Source organism: Cyphomyrmex costatus, unplaced genomic scaffold (genome assembly GCF_001594065.2).
Source record: "Cyphomyrmex costatus isolate MS0001 unplaced genomic scaffold, Ccosl1.0 scaffold69, whole genome shotgun sequence".
Taxonomy (NCBI): Eukaryota; Metazoa; Arthropoda; class Insecta; order Hymenoptera; family Formicidae; genus Cyphomyrmex; species Cyphomyrmex costatus.
Window position 1 is genome coordinate 2,912,780 of NW_017280255.1, and position 18,891 is coordinate 2,931,670.

Here is an 18,891-nt window from a genome sequence, read left to right on the forward strand (position 1 = left end):
ATATTATAAGTAATAGCTTTAATATATATTGTCCAATATTTAGTCTCGACGAAGTTTCTTCATGCGTGCACGACCATTCCTCAAATCGTTAACCGACGACGATTCACTCATTCCATTCCCAGTTAACTCTCTCACAAACCGGAACCGTGATAGGAAGAACGTCCAGACTAAGTACCAACCTGAAAAAGAAATCATAATATAAATATTATACAAGATGCAAATATATCTATATGTTTATATCTTATTTAATTTAGTTTTAGTAGCATTTTTTAATAATGTAAGCACTTTAAGCATTTTAATTATGTATTACAAATTCTTAGCCCAAATTATAAGTCTTGTTATGCATATATAAAATTCTACAATTTGCTTAAGTATATTATAGCACAGCAAGCTCTTTACTGTCCACTCGACATCGGAGTGTGTAAAGCATGACATAATGCAAAAAGAAAATGCTTATCACTGATAGCGTACAAAATATGAGCTCTATATGAGTGTTGCACTAAAAAAAGATACCAGAACACAGAAGTCTATACACGATCATATTTACAGTACGCAATTTTGCACTGAGTACAAAAACGAGAAACTCGTGCTGCCGAAACCGCGCGTTTTTTTTCTCCCGATGTAATTATGTCAAGACGTCATAATCAAGTTATCAGCGCTCTGATACGAGTGCTTACCTATCACAACAAGGAGGAACACTATTAATAAACTGAATACCACAGAGAACGCCGTTAGGAAGATTTCCATTGAGATTTCCATCGGGATTTCCATCAAGGAACAAAAACCAAAAAAAAAAAAAAAAGAAAGGAAAAACGAAGAAAAAACGTGGAAGAAGTGATTTTTCCCTACGTCCTATGCTGTTCGCGCGAGCGACGGCATAGCTACTCTTCGACGAGGGCAACTTCACGCGAGCGGCACTGTACAAGTGCTCGCGACTTGACGATCAACAATAAAGAAACACCGGATGTCGCGCGACGACGGCGGCGAGCGCGAGTCCATGCCTTGCCACTCACACTTGACACGCCATTTTGAAAATCGAAATCGCAGATACGCGTACAGGTTATGGCTCCCATCCCCTCCTCGCCGGCGAAAACGTACCGCGTCGTCCGAAAGATCACCACGCGATCTCACAACGGCACTTACCGAGGTCTCGACGTAGCTTAAATAGACGCTCTGGTTAACACCATCTCCACGAGCCTAGAAATCCCTCCTGCCGGCGAACAATCCCACGGACGAGAGATACACCTAACCTAACGCTACACTGCGACCGTAGCATGCACAGGATGCACTCAGCTTTGGAAGTTCGGAGTTGCAAGCGTTACAAGTTGGGTTGGGACAGTTCGGATTGGAGTAGTTTGTTTGCAGCTTGTGCAACATGAGGTGTTACACCTTTTGCACTGAAAATAGAACGTGTGTAACATAGAAAGCATCTCACTTGTGTTTGATGTAAAAGTCATTTGTTCTTTTCATGTTGTAATACACTATACTTAACAAAATTAAAGGATCACTTGTTCCACCCTGCAAAAATAGGCTTTGAGATAGAATAACTTCGTCAAAAATCATCGGATCGAGATGTTTAAAAAAGCATTTTAAAGCTTGAAATCTCTACTTTTCAGACCTGTATTTAAAAAAAAATGGTCTTATTGATATTTCGTGAAGTTGCACAATCATAAATAAAAGTGTGCCGAAACTAAAAATTTTTTACAAAATTTGCCAAGTTCCACGGAGCCAAGTAAAAATTGTTCACAAATGCGGTTTACAGCTTTCGAAAGAGTGAATCTTTACCTTCAATTCGTTTTTTTGCTGAGCTCTGAACGATTTTTTTTCACCGAGTTATTTAACGTTTAAGTAAAAATGGCCTTTTTATTTCAATGTTAAATAACTCGGTGAAAAAAAATCGTACAGAGCTCAGCAAAAAAACAAATTGAAGGTAAAGATTCACTCTTTTGAAAGCTGTAAACCGCATTTGTGCACAATTTTTACTTAGCTCCGTGGAACTCCTCAAATTTCGTATAAAATTTCAGGTTTGACACACTTTTATTTATGTTTGTGTAATTTTACGAAATATTAGTAAAATCATTTTTTGGAATACCGGTCTAAAAAGTAGAGATTTCAAGCTTTAAAATGCTTTTTTAAACATCTCGATACGATGATTTTTGACGAAGTTATTCTATCTCAAAGTTTGCCTATTTTTGCAGGGTGGAACAAGTGATCCTTTAATTTTGTTGAGAAGTGTAGTTGCAGAGCAGATCCGTGAGCGCTCACTGTTATTAGCGTATTTTTATCGATCGTCCAATAACAGCAAGCACTCACGGTTCCGTTCCGCAGTTGAGCTGCTGAACGCGACCAATGAGAATGATAGGAAATGGTTGAAAAAAATCTCAAAACAATATTAATGCATCGTATTTATTAATTTATATTTTCTTTTCTTTTTATATTATATTACATAAAATGTAGATAAGTTAAATATTAGATATCTTAAAAATAAAATTTAAAATAGTTGTATGCTTAATTACACATGTACTTCATAATTATTGTGGGAATCTTCTTATTGTTTACTTACATGCAATATATAATAAATAATTTTTTAATTATAATATATCAAAAGGTTCTCACAGAGAGCACAAGTTTTACACCTTTAATCCACCATAGCTCAAAAATCCATTTATTGAGCCTTATATTGAGTCTCCTAACCGAATTAGGACTATAATACGGTCAATGCGTTGCTATACAATAATGCTTTAAGGCGTTTTTTAATTGACCAGTTTATAATTTTTTTTCTACTTATTGGTCTATCAAATACTAACATTTATAACGTGAAACATTGACCACAGATATGCTTATACTACAACAATTCAAAATGATCAATAACACTTTCGTTTGTTTTTCAATTACATACTAGGGAGTTTTTGCAATACTATTTATCTCAGATAAAGTGAACGCTAAAGTCACGTATCTTTTTCTTTACACTTAATTAAGAAAAGGATAATGTGACTTTAGCGTTTACCGTATCTGGGTATTGCAAAAACTCTCTATTTATTAAAATAAATACGGTAAACATATAGTAGTAAATATATATTTAAATTATAAAACTCGATCGCTGATTTGAGTGCCCTTTTTAAATATGTAGTAGAAGAGAGTGATTCGATCCTCATAAGATAGCTTTGAAATTTGTTTTAAATTCAACTGTCTTCATTTTTAATAATAAATTTCATAAACAAGTTTTTTGGACTCTAATGGGATCCGTTATTTCTAATTAAAACAAACATTATATTAGAATATCTAAAAGAGTTGGTAATTCAGAATAAGTTAACTTATCAATTATTTTTCTATTTTAGATATGTAGGATGACATTCATTTAGCTGCCCTTAAAAAATTTTTACATGAAATATTAAAAATATTTAACTCATTTCATGAATGTTTTAATTCTTACAAGAATTCCGATTTGTCCATTTTGAAATATGCATGCATACTGATTAATACATAATCATCCAAATTTACAATTAATGCAACTCCCGCAATAACAGTAATGATAAATTATACATACGTTTCCATCCATAATCCAAATCTATATAAGTCAGTCTCTGTACTAATCTTCTTCTTTATTTAATATACTGACAACTAAATTTTAATTAATAACTTATTTCATTATATTAGTAGTTTAATACTTATTGAGCCTTAATAAATATTTAATTTACGCGGGCGAAATCAAAGCGTTTAAATTTCAAGTAATTTAAGGGGACATTTATTTCAGTTTATTAGATTTGCGTTTCAAGATTGAGGATATTCGATGTGAATTCGGGAATTTCCAGACGTTTCGACACCGGTCGGGTCATTTTCGATGTACATTAGTATTTTCAGATAGAGTTGCGTTTCAAGACCGACGATTGTTCGGCGCGCAAGTTGGGTGAAGGGGGGGTGGGAAGGGAACACATATACATATATTACTTTGAATAATATATTGCAAAGAATATTACTACGTCGACCCGCCATCAGAGGTCTATAGATATTCGCTAAGATTCTCGCAAGTGCTTTGATACGCGTATATCTGTATATATAGAATCTCGATTTAATAACTAAAACAGGCGTCTAAGGTAGGCTTCCACTACAATGCCTTACTGATGAGTCCAGTAGTGGAAGTTGGGACGAAACGCCATAATTACGTGATATTCTTCGCAATATATTAGATTTATTTAAAGATTTTAATAAAAATTGGCTCATTGCCCTTATTTCATTATATTAGTAGTTTATTAATAACAATCAGTCAAAAGGCAGAAGGGCTATCAAAATTAAATTCAGATGAATGGATAATTTTTAATACAAGTGGATAGTTTAAAAAAATATTCTTAATTGATAGATAATTCTTAATATTATAAATTATATTATTATTATAAGAATTATAGTGCGTACCTTTAATTTATTAAAAACGTTATAATGTGCGCGTTAACTTCGTTACACTACATAAAACACTTTATCAAAGTCATCAGTTCCAACTCAAGTCGATACGTCATTAAAAATGTCGGAAATAAAGATAATAGATTAGAATTACTTTGGAACCTAGCATAAAAACTTAATATTGTAAGAATAGTTTATAGTCTTTCATGCACTTAAGTAATACATATATAAAAATGAAAATTCCATTAGATAAAGCAATTTACTTTAGATCATATGTGTATTTATGTTAGTTGAAATGTATAAGTATTTTATCCTTCAATATAAGCACTTCACAGTAAAATTTTTCTACAGTTATAAAAGGATCAAATTATTTCTGAAGTTCTGTTATAAAAAGTATTAAAACACATAAGTTTGTCATTCGTGCAGCAATAATTAATTCAAATTACTAGCCCACGACTCAAAAACTATGACGATAACGTTACAGTCAGCGCTGGCACCATTATTTATTACAAGCTCATTTTTCTGTTTGGGTTTATTTGAATACCCACTTGGACAACCTAGGCTGTATTTCTCTTGTCTGTATACTACTGGAGCATTATCCATATGGAGCAGTTTGGTATACTACTGTTGTAATCTCGATATATACCAGCTAAATATAAGGATGAGCTCTGAAACTATCATCTCATTTATATTAATCTTTATTTTCCTTTCATTAATTTTTATCAGCTTCTATCGATATAAGGTAAACATTTTTAAACATATTCTTTCTGAGTGCCTAATATTATTAAATCTTTGAATATTTCTTAATTTTTGTTTAAACGGAATTTTAATTAAAAGTATTAAAGTCGTCTTGGCAATTACAAATTACTTATTTAGGACAAATATGAATTTATAACTTTTTTTTTAAAATCAATTTTCATGTTTATATTAATATTTATTATAGATAAAGTATGTTTGGTAAAATTAAGATTTGTATTTATATTACAACAACACACACATGTCCATAAATTATAGTTTTTAAAATAATTCATTTAAGTCTCATATTTAAAATACTAATTAAATTGTAATAACACTTTCGTATTTAACACTTTTTGTACACATTGTTATAGTAATTTTTATTATTTTAAGTATAAAATTATAATATTTCTATTTTATGTCGCATAACCAGAAAACATAATTTTTTAAAGGAATTAAAAATATGTTTACATGAACTCTCCATAGTAGACGACACATTGGAAGCACTCGGTATGCCAAAGGAATACGAAACGCTACAAAGCTGGATGATTCGAATAATATTTGTGTGGATTATATACTTTTTCTTTGAAATTACAATGTCATATTATTTGTTTTGTAATGTAGTTTCGTACTGCTTCGAAATTTTATTTCCTTTTACTATTTTTACACTTTTTTATAGTTATTTAAAATATGTAAGTATCTCAAGTGCGCTGGTTTGTGGAACTTTACTTGGGTTAGTATATCAACATTTAGTTTAATTTTGGTTATTTATTAACGAAATTAAAATATGCGTATATAATATATTCTTGCATTTTAATTTTATTGAATGACATAACTAAATATCTTTTAAATTAAATAATTAAAACGGTCTAAATCGAGCTAAATTTATTAAATCTCTTTCATTCAAATCTGCAGATACACGAGTTTAAGATTTCATCGAGTCAATGATCGATTGCATGTACTTTACTCGAATCTTTTCGAAAATAATGCAGATTACGGATGTAAAAGACAAAATAGATTCATTTTAGTCCGTCAACGAATAATAAGAGCTAAGGATTGCAAGCAACATATATGGATTTTAATGTAATTTAAATTTGATAAAAGAATTATGGTGTATGTATGTTATTTGGACCGTGAGAGTTTCAAACTGAATACCGTTGAGAATAAATCATTAACAATCAAGTTAGGTCTTGGAAGCTTCTAATATAATTTTCGTGTGAATTTATATACTACGTATGTATGTAGATCTCTAAATGTGCGCCGATATATTTTTTTTCCAAAGTTACAACGCAAACTAATAAACTACTACTATTACCGCGTAGTACTATCACAAGTTATAAATTGACTAACAATCTAACAATTTTGATGTACATTGCATCTTGGATCTTAATAATATGTTGAATGACATATTAAAATCTATGAATGACATATTAAAAATCTGTAAATAATTTATTATAATTACATTATTTACAGATTTTTTATTATTCTGAAAAAAAAATGTCGGCGCGCATTCAGAGATCTACATACGTAGTATATAAATTCACACGAAAATTATATTAGAAGCTTCCAAGATCTAGCTTGACTGTTAATGGCTTATTCTCATCGATATAAAATTTTATGTAACTCATAAGATTTTTGGTATCTTTATTTTAATTTTTATACATAGAGTAATAGAAGGAATCATATATAAAAAAAAGTATAATTATACACCTGGAAAAGTGATGACCTTCATACGTATATGAGGTCTTCATCTACAAAAAAAAAGCAATGTAATCAAAATACGTACGCCTTAAAGCCGTGCCACTTTTATGTAAAACATTTTTAGAATTATGAAAAGATAATCAAATATTTAAATTCTTCAAGTTAAATGTGGGTCACACACACACACACACACACACACACACACACACACACACACACATTCTGTATTTACAAAAATATTGAACTTTAAATATGTGAAATAGTCGCACATTCTAAATTAATCTCAAGTAACAACTATAGAATAAATAAAACTATAGAATAAATAAAATTCTACGCTAAAAATATGTTTAGTATTTATCTATATTTTATTTAGTACTTCTAGTACGCATCTTTATGGTTTGGTTAATTATAACAATTGTGATTTATTTACAGGCACGTCCACCTACAACTATGCTTCATATCACGCAAACTAAATAAAATATTCAAAATACAAATATTACAAGCAATGCTTTGGTACTTTATAATCTCTGTATCGACAGCTATCGCTATCACTAAAATACATGTATATAGCGAAAGCATATGGACATTACAAAATATTTTCTTATTTTTAAATAATATTTTAAGATCCATTCCGCATACCATCATATTTCTTACATTAAATTACTTTTGTCAAACAGTTTACGATAAGGTATAGTATAATTAAAAAGTTTTACTAATTATTTATATTTGGAATAACAAAAAACAAAAATTTTGCATATTGAAGTTACATAGACAGATTTTTCCAAATGACAATGTTATTTATTGGACATAGATCTTTCAATTTTACTGCAAACTTTTATGTTGCATCAAGTACATAAAGAAAGAAGACATAGTATTTTCCAATGTATAATAACGATTCAACATGATTGTTATTGCATATATATATATATATGTGTTTGTGCCGTTGTTAAATTCTAAATGATACCACTAGCTGTGTATCTCGAGTTTTAACATTGACAAACTTTAGATTAAAATTATATTCAAGAAATTAAAACCGCAATCAAAAATCTAAAGACGCGATTATCATTTGACATCATCGGTATCTTTTGATTACGACCAGTTGAAATAAAATTGGTGCAACCGACACCGAAATCTGAACATCCAGTCCCGAAAAAGAATCATAAATTTTCAGATTTTTTAAATCCTATTGTACGTAATAATCTTCTTATTAATTTGTTTTGCAAATAATTTTTATACTATAAAAACATATATTAGTCTTAGAATTTTGCGTTTTAATGCGACCCATACCCGCCAAGCTTTTTCTTCACTACAATCCAGTTGACAACTTTAATCACTTTTAGTCTATCTTATGCGTTTTGCGTTATAAAATATTTTGCTAATTGCATTTATTTCGTATCCGGTTTTTATTAAGAAGAATATAATGGTCTCAATATTTATGCACTTGGAATATGTTTACTTCGTTTTGTAAGTTAATTTAGGGAAAAAACAATTTCAGATAAACGAAACGTTAGCAATTCTTTACAAATTCTTATCAAATAATAATCTCGATGAAGATTTACATGAACAGGTAAATATTTATAAGGAACGTTTTATAATATGTAGACTATTCTAAACATCATTTTATTATCGTTAATGAAGTTCAGACACCTGCATAAATTTTGTCGAATAATTATGTAAGAAACAGAAACATTATAATAAAGCAACAATTACACTCTTGTATATATTAGACTCTTGTATATATTAGACTCTTGTATATATTACACTCTTGTATATATTAGAATACTTGTGCACACTACATACGAACACTATAGGTATATAAAAATATAATATAGAGTGTAGAAAAAAATGTTATAACTATTTTTTATTTTTTACGTCAATAACGAATATTTGAATTATCGATTATACTATCAAAATGTCCTACAAAATATATTATATACTGTATGATTTATATAAAATTAAAGATATTTTGTAAAATTTTTGCAATTAATATTAATAAATGTACAAATATCTAAAATATAAAATATACATGTCAGTTTCATAACCTTGAATCAGTTAAATTCATAATGTGATATGTTATATCCAGTTTGAATTATTTGAATCATTTGTGTAGGTGGACACTGACTGTACTCAATGTGCCGTTAACTTAACTGAAACAATAGATTTAAATAATTTAGCTCAAGGCAAAAGGTTAATTTCAACCCAAATTTAATTAGAACATATAATAAAATATGAATTCTGTTTATTCCAAAACTAAAAAATAGCTTGATTTTTGCACACATTGAGTTAGAAATATTAAAATGTTATTTAATTAATGAGATTGTGATTGTTGTTTCACATAAACATCTTCTTCATATTCATAATAACTTAATTATTTCATAAAATTTATATAAGTGTCGTAAATAATAGTATATATTCATGTAATATTTATTAAATTATTTATTTCTATTAGATTCTACAATTTATATTGCAAATAAAACAAAGAGAGGTAAAATTTGGCATAGGACTTTTCCACTTTGGATATAATACCATTCGTAAGGTATGTTCTACATTGAATAGAAATATTATATAATATACTTATAAGCTGTAACAGAAAGTACACATTAATTGAACAAACACGTAATCTTCCGCAAGTTACATACATATCTAAGGATTGATTGCACCAACGTGATTTCGATTTTAAGCGAGACTTAAACTGTCTTTGACTCTGTCTCTCTTTCGGCTTTAATACGAGAGAGATAGAGTTTTAATATCAATTAATGTTGGTGCAACCTTGCCTAAATACTATAATTTTTAAATCAATTCTCATTTAACTGTTTACACATATTTTATTTTATTCATATTTCATATATTCAATGTCTACCTAGACAGTACACAATATTTATAGAATTTGCAAATTAATATTTGTATGATTTATTTTTAATATTTTATAAATGTTTTGTAGCATTAAATTACATTGGTCATAGATATTTATTCTAAAAATTATGAAATATTTATCGTATTAATTGTAGTAAATCTTGTGAAAAAACTTAATAAGACACTATAATGAAAGTAAAAAGTATTTACTATAAATATTTACCTATATATTTCATCATAAATATTATATAATATTTAATTTACATTTTATTAATTACGTTTTCAAATGGAGCTTATATAAAAAATATATATATATCAAATTTAAAAAAATATATTACATAATTATAAATATATAGGGTGTAACTAAAAAAACGTATATGGAGCATACTATGAAATACAGGACAGCAATTCAAGTAGAAAAATCCTGAGTTATTTTTTGATCTGAGTTTTCAGTTCGTTGTTATACGATGTCAAAGTTAGCGAATTAACAAGTATAGAAAAAAAACAGGAACATATAACAAGGCGGAGTGGAGCTAACGAATTCACGACGGGAGAACGACGGTGACCACAGTGAAGCGGTTGTATAATTATCAATTTCTCTGTCTCTCTCTCCCCCCTCCCTCTCCCTCCCCCTCCCCCTTTTCCCCCTCTCCCACCCTCTTTTCCACCTTATTTAAAGAAATGTTAAAGATCAGAGAGAAAGAGAGAGAGAGAACAGTCTTATTATAATTTTAATGAAGTAAATAACCAATTAGTTCATCCTAAATCGATAATTTTTTATAAAAACATCAAATCATTAATTTTAACTTTGCATTTTCTGATCTTTAATATTTCTTTAAACAAGGTGTAGAGAGAGGGAGAGGGAGAGGAGAGACAGAGAGAGAAAAAGAGCGAGAGAAATTGATAATTACAACCGCTTCGCTGCAGGGCGCTAATTCACTAATTTTGACATCATAACAACGAACTGAAAGCTCTGCAGATCCAAAAATGACTCAGAACTTTTCTACTTGGATTCTTGTCCTGTGTTTCATGGTATGCTTTATATATGTTTATTTAGTTACTCCCTATATAGTAATAAATACTGAGTATAATATTATGTGCTGTTAGTGTAATTAATTCTTTTACGTGAATTGTTTTCAATTTAACACAAATATTGTTATCGGATATAATAAAAAAGAACTTTTTTCAGATGTACAGTGCAATTTTGGCCTTCCTGATGGTTTTAATACAGGTACTTGATTCAGATTTTCTATTGTCTCTAATACATATAAATAAATGTTTGGTTATTAAACTTAATATATCTCCCAGGTCAAAAACTAATTGAGCTATACTAGTTGTTAGAAATATATATAAATTTATTATTAATAATTACATCGGTATATACGGAAAAGTTTCGACTTCACAGAGTCCTCAACAATCGCAACCGAATTCTTAAAAATTAATTAATTTTTTTTTTATATTATTTTTTATTTTTTTTTGGTATATTGCGAAGAATATCACAAGTCGGCGTTTCGTCGCAATATACCAAAAAAAAAATAAAAAATAAAAAATAATATATATAAAAAAAAAATTAATTAATTTTTAAGAATTCGGTTGCGATTGTTGAGAACTCTGTGAAGTCGAAACTTTTCCGTATATACCGATGTAATTATTAATAATAAATTTATATATATTTCTAACAACTAGTATAGCTCAATTAGTTTTTTACCTGGGAGGTATATTAAGTTTAATTTGAAATTTATTTGAGCGGATATCAATTTAATTTAATGTTTGGTTATCATTTAATATCAAATGTATTAAATGCATTTTGGTTAACCTTTATGCCCATACTTTAAAAAAATTACAGTTTATAATTTCATTCTATGAAAAACGAAACGACAGCATTGTAGTGAAAAATTTCATTTTAACACTTAAAATTGTAAACATATTAACTTCCGAAAATGAGTTTTTTTACTTATATAATTTCAACTTTTTAAATTTATAATTTTTTATAGTTTTTATTGTAGCCTAATAATCTGGAGATTTACATTATGCACGGATCATTTTGACCCGTTTTATAAAAATTGTTTTAATATTTTTCAGATGGATTTAGTAGATTGGTGGTTGTAATACATTTTCTTGATTAACATACATATGACACGATTGACTATAAATCGGCAATTATACGGACGACAAGGAATTTTAATTTACTTACCTAAAAAAATTTATTTACTAAAAGATATAATAGTGCCTCTCGCCAAATGAACGCGAAGCGCAAAGCCGCACACCGTTTCTTTACGCGAGTCGATGAGTTGCAAGCACCTCAAATTATCGGATCTCTCAATAAACGGCTGAATTAATCGATTCTTCTCAGTATTCTCAATTTACTATTTATAGGTTTAAATTATATTATAAATAAAAAATTTTATTTTCTACGTAAAGTTTTTTGTGAGGCGAACACTTGACGCCTTTTTCCTTTATTAAAAATTTGAAAACTAGAAATACATTTAACAGTATAGATAATGAATTAAACGTTTTTATTTGATAATTCCTACAAGAGATCGGTTTTTTAAAAGACATTATACTGAATTAATCAAAAAGTTGTACAACTAACCCGGTAACACACTCCTTTAGTGGGAATTTTCATGAACTAAATTTCACGGTAAACATTAATAGATATCTAAATAATTTTATTTGTTGCACTTTAAGATGGTATGATTTCAAGCCCTAAAAATATTAATATAACAGAGGCGGCATTAATAATAAATATAGCATTGAAAGAATGAATATAAAAGAAAACAGAAAAAATAGCAGATAGTGAAATAAAATAAGAAAAAAAAGAGTACGTGATTAACGTTCTGTTTTTAAATCAGTCGTAAGCGGTTTCAACTAATTTGTATTATTTTATTAATATCTTATGAAATAAATTATTATACTCTGGTATTATATGTTTATTTTATTTTAATAATTAAACATAAAATAACCATCAGAAACGCAAATACAGCACATCCGTATGCACCCCTTTTAAGAAAATATATGTACAATATCTTGTTTATATAATAAGCAATAAAATGCAAGCGCATCACTTCTCAACTTCAGTTCTATTTTTAACCTATTGGTAACTCAACTGTTTTTATTTTCTAAGTAGAATTGCTTGTACGAAAGCAAATTATACGGAACTGTAATATAACTTTGACATTATGTATTTTTCCTCACTTGTAATGCAAGTAGATGTTTGATTAGATAACACACAATTACGTGAAGAAAAATTACACCATCAATTTTATACATATTTGCGTTAGCAGATATATTTACCTTATAAATAGTTTCATTCGGAGTTATCATTTTCTTGTTACAAATGTCAAATGTTTATGGCATTTTGGAAGCATATTGTGAAAGTCTTTCTAATGATGAATTAAGTCTGCGCGTGTACATGCGAGTTTAAATCTTGAAAGAAAAATAATTTCTTCGAGTATAAGAGACTCAAAATTCAAGATTGTATACTATATACTGATATTAATCAGACTCGTTGCAATTGAAAATTCGTATAAATATTATGATATAACTGTGATGATCGGACGTAATTGGTATGTCTTTCATATACGAATTTGAACCCTTCATACATGATTCTTATATCAAATTTACGGTAGGGTTTCTTCAAAAAGATATGAAAAAAATACTCTTAATGTTAGAAAAAAATAGTTATCTGATTAATTTTATTTTTGCAACTATTAGTACTAAAATAAAAAATTATAGTAACAAATCTGTTAATCGTAATCATGAAAATAAAAATAATATTATTAATGATAGATATTTTACTGGAACATATGTGAAGACTACTTCCAAAACATTTTTTCCCGTTGCAACGGATATTAATAAATTCCTCATAAATACGGATGAATTTTATATTTGCGTGTATTCGCATATATGGATATGCTTTGCTTCATTATGCATGTGTGCGTGAAATGTATATATGAGAAAGATTAAAAATCAGATATGTGAAACAGATTGCGTGCAGTCATCTTGAATAGAGGCAGAAACACGCATTACTAAACTTATCTCCTCAAGATATGTTCTGATATATTGCTAGTACTGAAAACCTATAGTTTACATTACGCATAGGATGCGTTTCACTTAACGCCTATAACGCTCGCGAAATCATTTTATCCTCGTTATTTGTCAAATGCCAAACAAGGAAAAACGGTGCTCGTGAGCATTACAAGTGTTTCGTGGAACGCAGCCATACTGTAGATTTTCTATATAATATATAATTTTATAAAAATTAATTTCACTGGAATCCAATTTTCTATGTAATTAGTGCAAGAGCTTTTGTAAATGCTCATTAATTATTTATTTTCAAGCGAATATCTATACAATTACAGTATCTTTCTACATTTGTATGCATATAATAATATAATTTTATTCACTGTACATTCATCTCAATCATCTTCTTCTTCGTCTGGTTCTTGTAAATGATCTAGTTTAAGTTCTTTCGAACGATTGACCTTAATCACTGGACGATTCTGTTTACATATCCTCTTTGGTTTCTGTCCAATCACATATTCTGGCAAGATAATCTTACTACTTTTGAATATAGGTTTGTCATCTGATTCTTCCATTATCTCTCTCGTTCGTGGTTTTTTAAATGTAATCTGTGATGATGATGCAGTATTCTTGAACTTAAATCGTGTCTCTGTAGAATTTGATTCACAAGTCTCAACGTCCATTTCTTCCCCATGTTCCTCAATTTCCTTTTTCTTCCTGCGAGCCTTCAACTCTCGCAAAAATGACATAGCAGCCTGTGTATTACTGCGTTCAGTCATGTCTTCGCTGGATACATCATCCAGAGAATATTTGACCCATTTGTGCGGATTTCTGTGATAGTCTGGAATATTTCTGAAATTCGTGCGTGGCGCTGGACCTTCTGGACGCTTAAAGATACTCTCCTTGCCGCTAAACCTCTTTGTTTCTCTCTTCTGCCTTCGGTCATCGCTTGAAGCTGACCTTTTCCTTCGTTCGTCCATTGCCGTATCGTCCATCTCCGGTTTGTCATGTTTATTGCATTTGCTTTCCGCAATCGAGAGCTGATCGAATAATGCCTGCTGTCTGTTGGCGAACGCTGCATCACCACCGCGTAGAGTAAAATTAGTTGAAGTATGCATTTCAAAAATAGTGAGGCTTCTTGGCTACAATTATTCATTTTACAAATTTATCATGTTTTTTAAAATAATGAATGCACATTAATTATGACGTATTACAAACCTCAAAGTCAATTGACTCGGCTTTGTTAGGTTATATTGACGTTTTGTTTTTCGCAACAATAATATTTCTGCAATATTGCAGGAATGTTTTGTGATGAATCGATTTTCGTTGATTGCAAATAAATAATAAGCAGAATCAATTTTAATTCTGCAATTGGAAAAACGTAGAATAACTTTCTTCGTCCATTGAATCTATTCTGTCTTGTTCTGTCTATTCCTCGGTTCTCTCTGCACTTTTATTTTCTCTCTTTGTCTTCCTAAATATCTGGAACGTCTATTGTGATCTTTCTCATTTCAAGTGCAGAATAGTGCAAAAAATTACACAGAATAGGTCTGTTCTGGTGCACCGTGTGCACCAGTTCAGATAATACAGAAACAAAGAACAGATCTTTGTTTTTTCTAACCTAACCTTAGCCTTAGCTGTCCAGCATGAACTGCACGAGCGGGAACGGTTATGTCAATTTCGAATGGTAAATGACGCAGTTTGTATAAACGTTCTGCTTATTACTCGCAGGAATCAATTTAATACATTGACAACACTGTAACGTATCTGATCCGACAAAATGAGTAAACGTTTGAAGCTGACTGGTCTTTCGGCATCGAGAACTTTACGTTCAGGTAAAACCCTCGTTAACGCGGATTCCTCGGAGAAAACCTCACCCTACTTCGTCGGTGAAAAGAAAAGATTGGCGAGGACCATCACAAAAAAACATATACCGATTAAAATTGAGCATGAAGTGGTGGAGGACGATGAAATGAATGTCAAAGAATCACCAGGAAAAAGTGAAGATGTGTCGACAAATATAAAAGATATAAAAACTGAAAAATATGAGATAAAGAACGAGAATGTGGAACAATTAGCAGACCCAAAGTACGTTAAGAATGAGAAACAGTGGATGCCATCGAATTGGGAGATTATTCTTGAAAATATTAAAGAAATGAGAAAGAGTGAGACAGCTCCAGTTGATACAATGGGTTGTCACAAGTGTACAGATCCTGATGCCAGTCCCATAGTGTCCAGATATCAATCGTTAGTAGCTCTGATGTTGAGTAGTCAAACAAAGGACCAAGTCACCCATGCTGCTATGCAGCGTTTGAATACTTATGGATGTAAACCAGACATTATAGCAGCTATCCCTGACGATATTCTAGGCAAACTTATATATCCAGTTGGATTTTGGAAAGTAAAGATCAATGCTTATTTATTTACAAGATATTTTTCACCTTTAAACTTCTTCGCATATTTATAAATCTATTTATTATTCATTTACAAAACTTGTATTTCTTTTTAGTAATTTTTAATTTATGTTTATATTATGTTGAACTGTTAAGTAACTTGTAATTATATATATTTTTTATAAATTTTCTTTCAAGTTTATAATTAATGATTTTTTTAATCAAAAATCTTTTCTTTTTAGAAAAAAGTAGAGTTTATAAAAAAGACATCAGTGATCCTTCTAGATAAATATGGTGGCGACATACCGAAAACAGTAAAAGAGTTGTGCGAATTACCAGGAGTAGGTCCTAAAATGGCTCATCTATGCATGCGAACTGCCTGGGGAGAAGTATCCGGTATTGGTGTGGATACACATGTTCACAGGATTGCCAATAGATTAGGATGGGTGAGGAAGCCGACCAAAACACCAGAGCAGACGAGAAACGAGTTGGAGGATTGGCTTCCTAAGCCTTTATGGAGTGAAGTAAATCATCTCCTTGTAGGATTTGGTCAAGAAACTTGTCTACCTCGATTTCCTAAATGTTCGGAATGTCTCAACAAGGATATTTGTCCGTTTGCTTCAAAAGGTGGAAAAACAAAGAAGTGATAATGCAAGTTTATGTATACAATACTGATTACAAAATATATTTATTTTACATTTGTGCAATTAATTTATCAAATTTCCTAGTGTCTGGATTTCTTTTTACTCTTGCCACGTTTGTGCATTAACTTCTGTGGTTTCTTCAATTTTTTTCTATTTTGTTTTATGTTTCTGTATCGTTCTTGTCTTTGCTTTTGTTGAAATACTTTACTTCTTTTTATGTGTTTCAACGCTGTTCTCTTTATTTCTTGTTTTAATTTTTTCGCAGATTTTATCTCATGACTGTTGGATGTAGATTTTGACTGCACTTCAGTCTTACATTTCTCTTGCAATGACATTCCCACAATCTCATCAACATCGTCGTTATTACAACTTTTGTCACTTTCGTCATTTTCTTGCTCTTCTTTTTCTTCTGCAATTTTGTTTTCACCTATCCATCTTTTTCCTTCTGCAAGGTCTGCAACGTTCAACTCTAAAATACTAACTGTATGACTGCCTAGATTAAATTCTTGTTGAGATAACAATTCTTGCAGCTCTGGGACAACTTGATTTGATAATGATTTCTTATAACGTTCTCGTGTCTAAAAAGAAACATTATACTTTCTCTAATTCTTCAAAAAATACCATCTTAAAAATAACATGTGACTTACTTCTTGTTTAATTTTCTTTCGTTCCTCCTTGAGTTGTTGCTGTAACTGCTCCTGTGCCTTCCTCTTTCGTTCTAGCTTCCTCTTACGAAATCCTCCTAAAAATTCTCTGTTTTTGGGTGAATATAAATTAATTTGTTTCAACAATATGCAAGTACATGTCAACTACATATAATTTTGCATAATAATTACCGTCGTTTCTCCTCATCGAAGACAAGCGCGATCTTCCTTCGCCTCATGGTCATAACACTAATGGCACATGGCACATTCGAGATTCGATACATATGCACTGACACGGTTCTCGTGCTGCCCTGTCACGGTGCGAGTGCAAAACTACATTGGATTGATTTGACCTATCTTGGTGCAGTAGGTGCAGCATTATTAATGGGGATGGGAACGGCGAGTGTTATTGAAACTAATATAAAAATATTTTTATTATAAAATTTGTTATTATATGTATTTGTTTTTTATCATATATAATTAATTAATCTTCTATTTCATCATCACTACTACTTGTTTCTAATAATTCATCTATAATAAATAATTTATTAGGCCCTGAGCACAATGGAGGAAATATTCGGAAGAGGAATAGATATTATGATATTAATATTTTAACCTATTAGATACCAATTACACTGGAATATACGATTTGTGTGAAAGAGATAGGTTAAAATCTTAATATTTAATCTTAATATTTTCTCTATTGTGCGTAGCCTTAGGTTGGGTCCACAATCTCGTTTTAAGAGGCCCTAAAACCGTAAGAAATTGACCAATCATAGTTAAATGTGAGAAGAATAATAGACTGTAATTGGTCAATTTCTTAGGGTTGGATTATACTGGCCGTAATCTGTTAACTTATGCTGTAATCTGTAAAAATTGACCAATTATAATCGATTATTCCTCTCTCATTCGACTGTGATTGGTCAATTTTTACAGATTACGGCATAAGTTAACAGTTTACGGCCAGTATAAATCAACCTTTACTCTTCCAGCCTTATTACCACTACTACTTACTGCCGTTGTAGACGGCTCTTTATACCTTACATACATTTCTAGCAATCAATGAAAACATGACACCATAAGCCGCCATGTTGTCGCGGTTATTTAAATTAGACATTATTATTTTAGATGACATTATTTTACTTTTATATTTGTAATTATATTACAATCATGTTACAACATACAATATAATAAATTTGATTTTTTCTATAATTTAATTTTTAATTTAATTTAATTTTTGTCTTTAATTTAATTTTCCACAAACTTAAATTTTGTCATAAAATCAGTAAACAATCTAAAGATCTGTCTTCTTATTTATATTAAGACAGACAATTAGAATTAGAATTATCTAGTTCTAATTTAGCTTAAAAGGAGAAACTTCTTAGCTGCGAACATATAAGTAATACTAGATTTATTATTAATCACACATACATTGAAAATATAGATTACAATTTTGAATGTAACAATATACTGTTTAGAAATTATATATATATATATATATAT

General features: G+C 30.0%; 4 protein-coding genes across 5 annotated transcripts; 1 reads left to right on the forward strand and 3 right to left on the reverse strand.

The window, feature by feature from the left end:
- Nucleotides 1-16: 16 nt before the first annotated feature.
- On the reverse strand, nucleotides 17-1,009 carry LOC108780259 (small integral membrane protein 13). Its single transcript, XM_018547904.1, has 2 exons — nucleotides 678-1,009; nucleotides 17-179 (listed from the first exon to the last, which is right to left on the reverse strand). The coding sequence occupies exons 1-2, from the start codon at nucleotides 769-771 to the stop codon at nucleotides 40-42; spliced, it is 234 nt and encodes a 77-aa protein (XP_018403406.1). The 5' UTR covers nucleotides 772-1,009; the 3' UTR covers nucleotides 17-39.
- A 12,996-nt stretch (nucleotides 1,010-14,005) lies between these two features.
- LOC108780291 (protein TSSC4) lies at nucleotides 14,006-15,261 on the reverse strand. 2 transcript variants are annotated; one of them, XM_018547942.1, is made up of 2 exons: nucleotides 14,926-15,261; nucleotides 14,006-14,849 (listed from the first exon to the last, which is right to left on the reverse strand). In XM_018547942.1, the coding sequence occupies exon 2, from the start codon at nucleotides 14,823-14,825 to the stop codon at nucleotides 14,103-14,105; it is 723 nt and encodes a 240-aa protein (XP_018403444.1). In that variant the 5' UTR covers nucleotides 14,826-14,849; nucleotides 14,926-15,261; the 3' UTR covers nucleotides 14,006-14,102. The 2 variants fall into 2 exon arrangements, with proteins under 2 accessions (XP_018403444.1, XP_018403445.1); XM_018547943.1 differs by having other exon boundaries at nucleotides 14,006-14,782; nucleotides 14,926-15,258.
- Nucleotides 15,262-15,402: 141 nt separating this feature from the next.
- On the forward strand, nucleotides 15,403-16,792 carry Nthl1 (Nth-like DNA glycosylase 1). The gene is made up of 2 exons (XM_018547917.1): nucleotides 15,403-16,108; nucleotides 16,343-16,792. The coding sequence occupies exons 1-2, from the start codon at nucleotides 15,488-15,490 to the stop codon at nucleotides 16,745-16,747; spliced, it is 1,026 nt and encodes a 341-aa protein (XP_018403419.1). The 5' UTR covers nucleotides 15,403-15,487; the 3' UTR covers nucleotides 16,748-16,792.
- A 15-nt stretch (nucleotides 16,793-16,807) lies between these two features.
- Nucleotides 16,808-17,660, reverse strand: vito (nucleolar protein viriato). Its single transcript, XM_018547918.1, has 3 exons — nucleotides 17,581-17,660; nucleotides 17,392-17,497; nucleotides 16,808-17,322 (listed from the first exon to the last, which is right to left on the reverse strand). The coding sequence occupies exons 1-3, from the start codon at nucleotides 17,631-17,633 to the stop codon at nucleotides 16,825-16,827; spliced, it is 657 nt and encodes a 218-aa protein (XP_018403420.1). The 5' UTR covers nucleotides 17,634-17,660; the 3' UTR covers nucleotides 16,808-16,824.
- Nucleotides 17,661-18,891: the final 1,231 nt, after the last annotated feature.

Excerpts from the sequence above, each read along its gene's own strand:
- Nthl1 (XM_018547917.1), top strand. The coding sequence starts at position 15,488 with ATGAGTAAACGTTTGAAGCTGACTGGTCTTTCGGCATCGAGAACTTTA. Across the intron at positions 16,109-16,342 it reads ATCCAGTTGGATTTTGGAAA|AAAAAAGTAGAGTTTATAAA; the intron begins GTAAAGATCAAT and ends TTTTCTTTTTAG.
- vito (XM_018547918.1), bottom strand. The coding sequence starts at position 17,633 with ATGACCATGAGGCGAAGGAAGATCGCGCTTGTCTTCGATGAGGAGAAA. Across the intron at positions 17,498-17,580 it reads TTCGATGAGGAGAAACGACG|AGAATTTTTAGGAGGATTTC; the intron begins GTAATTATTATG and ends ACCCAAAAACAG. Across the intron at positions 17,323-17,391 it reads GAAAGAAAATTAAACAAGAA|ACACGAGAACGTTATAAGAA; the intron begins GTAAGTCACATG and ends GTTTCTTTTTAG.
- LOC108780259 (XM_018547904.1), bottom strand. The coding sequence starts at position 771 with ATGGAAATCCCGATGGAAATCTCAATGGAAATCTTCCTAACGGCGTTC. Across the intron at positions 180-677 it reads GTTCCTCCTTGTTGTGATAG|GTTGGTACTTAGTCTGGACG; the intron begins GTAAGCACTCGT and ends TTTCTTTTTCAG.
- LOC108780291 (XM_018547942.1), bottom strand. The coding sequence starts at position 14,825 with ATGCATACTTCAACTAATTTTACTCTACGCGGTGGTGATGCAGCGTTC.